The following is a 2,500-nucleotide window of genomic DNA, read 5'->3' on the forward strand; positions in this document are numbered from 1 at the left end:
AGCAATACGCAAGGCCCCGTGCGCATCCCGCTTCGATTTTGTCACCAGCTGATCCTTGTTTACATCAGTGCGGGTCTCAACGCAGACCCCGAAGGCACATTCACAGACCGGCTTGGGAAACACGATTGTTTTCGTGAAGTGAGGAGGGAATACATTCATCTCGGTATTGAAATTCAACAGACAAAAGCGCCAAGATGCCGTTCATGAAAGGAAAAGCTCCCATACGGCGTACGCTGAAGTATCTAGAGTCGTCACGCCTCGTCCTCAAGGAGCGAGTCAAGGTGCAGTATATAATAAAAGTGGTGAATGAAATGGGATAGAGTGTGAATATACACGAATGTGTCTTACTCTCTTACAACATTACCTTGGTTCCCTGACCCTCTGCCTGCGTGGAATGGTGCTAAATCATTACATTCGTTCTAGTTGTTGTTCAGTAACTAGTGTTGTTAGAATTAGGTTCAGATCAAATTATATATAGATAATAATGTGATCTGTACTTTTAGAATTATAATTATATATTTGTCGAGTTCAGATATTATTCTAAAAGTAATTATATATAGATTATAAAATCTTCCTTATGAAAGTGATTTCTCTTGATATTGGGACTGAATCCATGCAACTGTCTCTCAATCACTATGGCGGCCATACAAGCAGTGCTCACACAAAGACCAACAAACTTTCAACATGTCCTGTATATTCTTGCAAGATAAAGAGATTGCTTGGGCAGTTACCTTCTTTGAAGAGGAACTGCCAGGCAAGTCTACAAGCTATTTAGTACCAACACATATGTTAAGGTTTGCTGTCTTTGCTAGAGCATGGATGGTGCAAACTGTGGCGACCACTTGTTACGGCAGATGTTTCTTCCATAAGTGATTGTTGACTTGTTTTTTAGTAAATTATGTTCCATGGCTAATAGTGAGATTGCAAGTATAGTTTATTGTTAGTATCTGAGCAGTCCATATTTATAGATTTACCAATTAATATATAATAATAATTAATTTTCTTATTATTGTAGTCATAACATATTGACATTGAAATAGTATCTTTCCTATTGCCAAAGTTATAAATTAAGTGAGATAAGTTCTTGATTTATAGCATAGACTAATATGCATTTCCCTTACTATTATTATTATTACCATGATAATTAAATTTTTATTATTATTACTGTTATTATTATTATTATTGTTATTATTATTATTGTTGTTATTAATATTATTCTTGTTGTTATTAATATTATTCTTGTTATTATTATTATTCTTGTTGTTGTTGTTGTTGTTGTTGTTGTTGTTGTTGTTGTTGTTGTTGTTGTTGTTGTTGTTATTATTATTATTGTTATCATCATCATCATTACTATTACTGTTATTATAACTTATGATTATTAAAATCACCATCACCACACTAACTGAATATTTCTACAGGTAGTAACTGTGAACTACAATACACATGGTAACCATCACCAAGGTGCACGAGAATTTGTCTTCTGGCACCTCCCACAGCTACAGTACAAGAATCCACAAGTTCAGGTATTTTCTCATAGTAAATCACTTGATTTTTAATGAAGATGCAAGTAATTAAAAAGTGGGGTTGGGTAGAAATTTCTGTTTTACAGTGAAATATTAGATTCCATCTCATGATTTGCTTTAATTTTTTTCCAGGTTGCCACATTCAAAAACTTGACGCCCACACCTTTTGTCCGTATTTTTCTTGAAAATGGAGAGGACATTCTGGTTGACGTAGATTCTAAATCTCGTTCAGAAATCCATGATCATTTAAAGACAATTATCTGCAAGTCAGAGAGCACATTGCAAAAGGAAGCCAGAGAACTCATGATTAACCCAGCTAACTTTGGCTGGGGATGTGATCGTCAGTGCATATGTGAGATCCCAGGCCAAGTGCCTTGCCCTGGCATTATCCCTTTGCCCAATCACATGCGAGGAAAATACAAGTTCGGAGAAAAATTTGACTAGTAGCGTATTTACATGTATGTATATTCTGTAAATGGTGGAAAATTATTATTGTGCAGCAAGGTTAGGCATTGTAGTTATTTCATCTCTAATCTTCTGAATTTTGTTGTTTTGTATAAAATAAATACAAATATATCCAATATGTTTTTTGATTTCCCCAAAACATCAGAGATATTTACCATTACTCAATTTAAAACCTATTGTGGTTAAAATGCCACATTGAAGAGAGAGTAAGCTTCACATAAGATATGTTTTTTTTTTCCCCCTGGAAAGTGCTTGTATTTTTTGGAATTACTGTTATGCAAATTCACCCCATTAGTTAATAAATGTTGGCAGTAATATACATATAATGTATACAAAAAAACATAATAATGTTATAATTGAAACCTTACACACTGGAGTTGCAATGAATAAAGAAAGGAAAAGTCAAACTTTCTATATAACTTTAATCATGATGACATAAATCTATCTGCCTATATCTAAATATTCTATATATTTGTCTGTCTGTCTGTCTAAATTTGTTTATTTATTTATCT

General features: G+C 33.6%; 1 protein-coding gene across 1 annotated transcript; it reads left to right on the plus strand.

The window, feature by feature from the left end:
- Nucleotides 1–53: 53 nt before the first annotated feature.
- mRpS25 (mitochondrial ribosomal protein S25) lies at nucleotides 54–2,104 on the plus strand. Its single transcript, XM_027364339.2, has 3 exons — nucleotides 54–281; nucleotides 1,419–1,523; nucleotides 1,656–2,104. Exons 1-3 carry the CDS (start codon nucleotides 195–197, stop codon nucleotides 1,965–1,967), a joined length of 504 nt encoding a protein of 167 aa, XP_027220140.1. The 5' UTR covers nucleotides 54–194; the 3' UTR covers nucleotides 1,968–2,104.
- Nucleotides 2,105–2,500: the final 396 nt, after the last annotated feature.

Source organism: Penaeus vannamei, chromosome 37 (genome assembly GCF_042767895.1).
Source record: "Penaeus vannamei isolate JL-2024 chromosome 37, ASM4276789v1, whole genome shotgun sequence".
Lineage (NCBI taxonomy): Eukaryota > Metazoa > Arthropoda > Malacostraca > Decapoda > Penaeidae > Penaeus > Penaeus vannamei.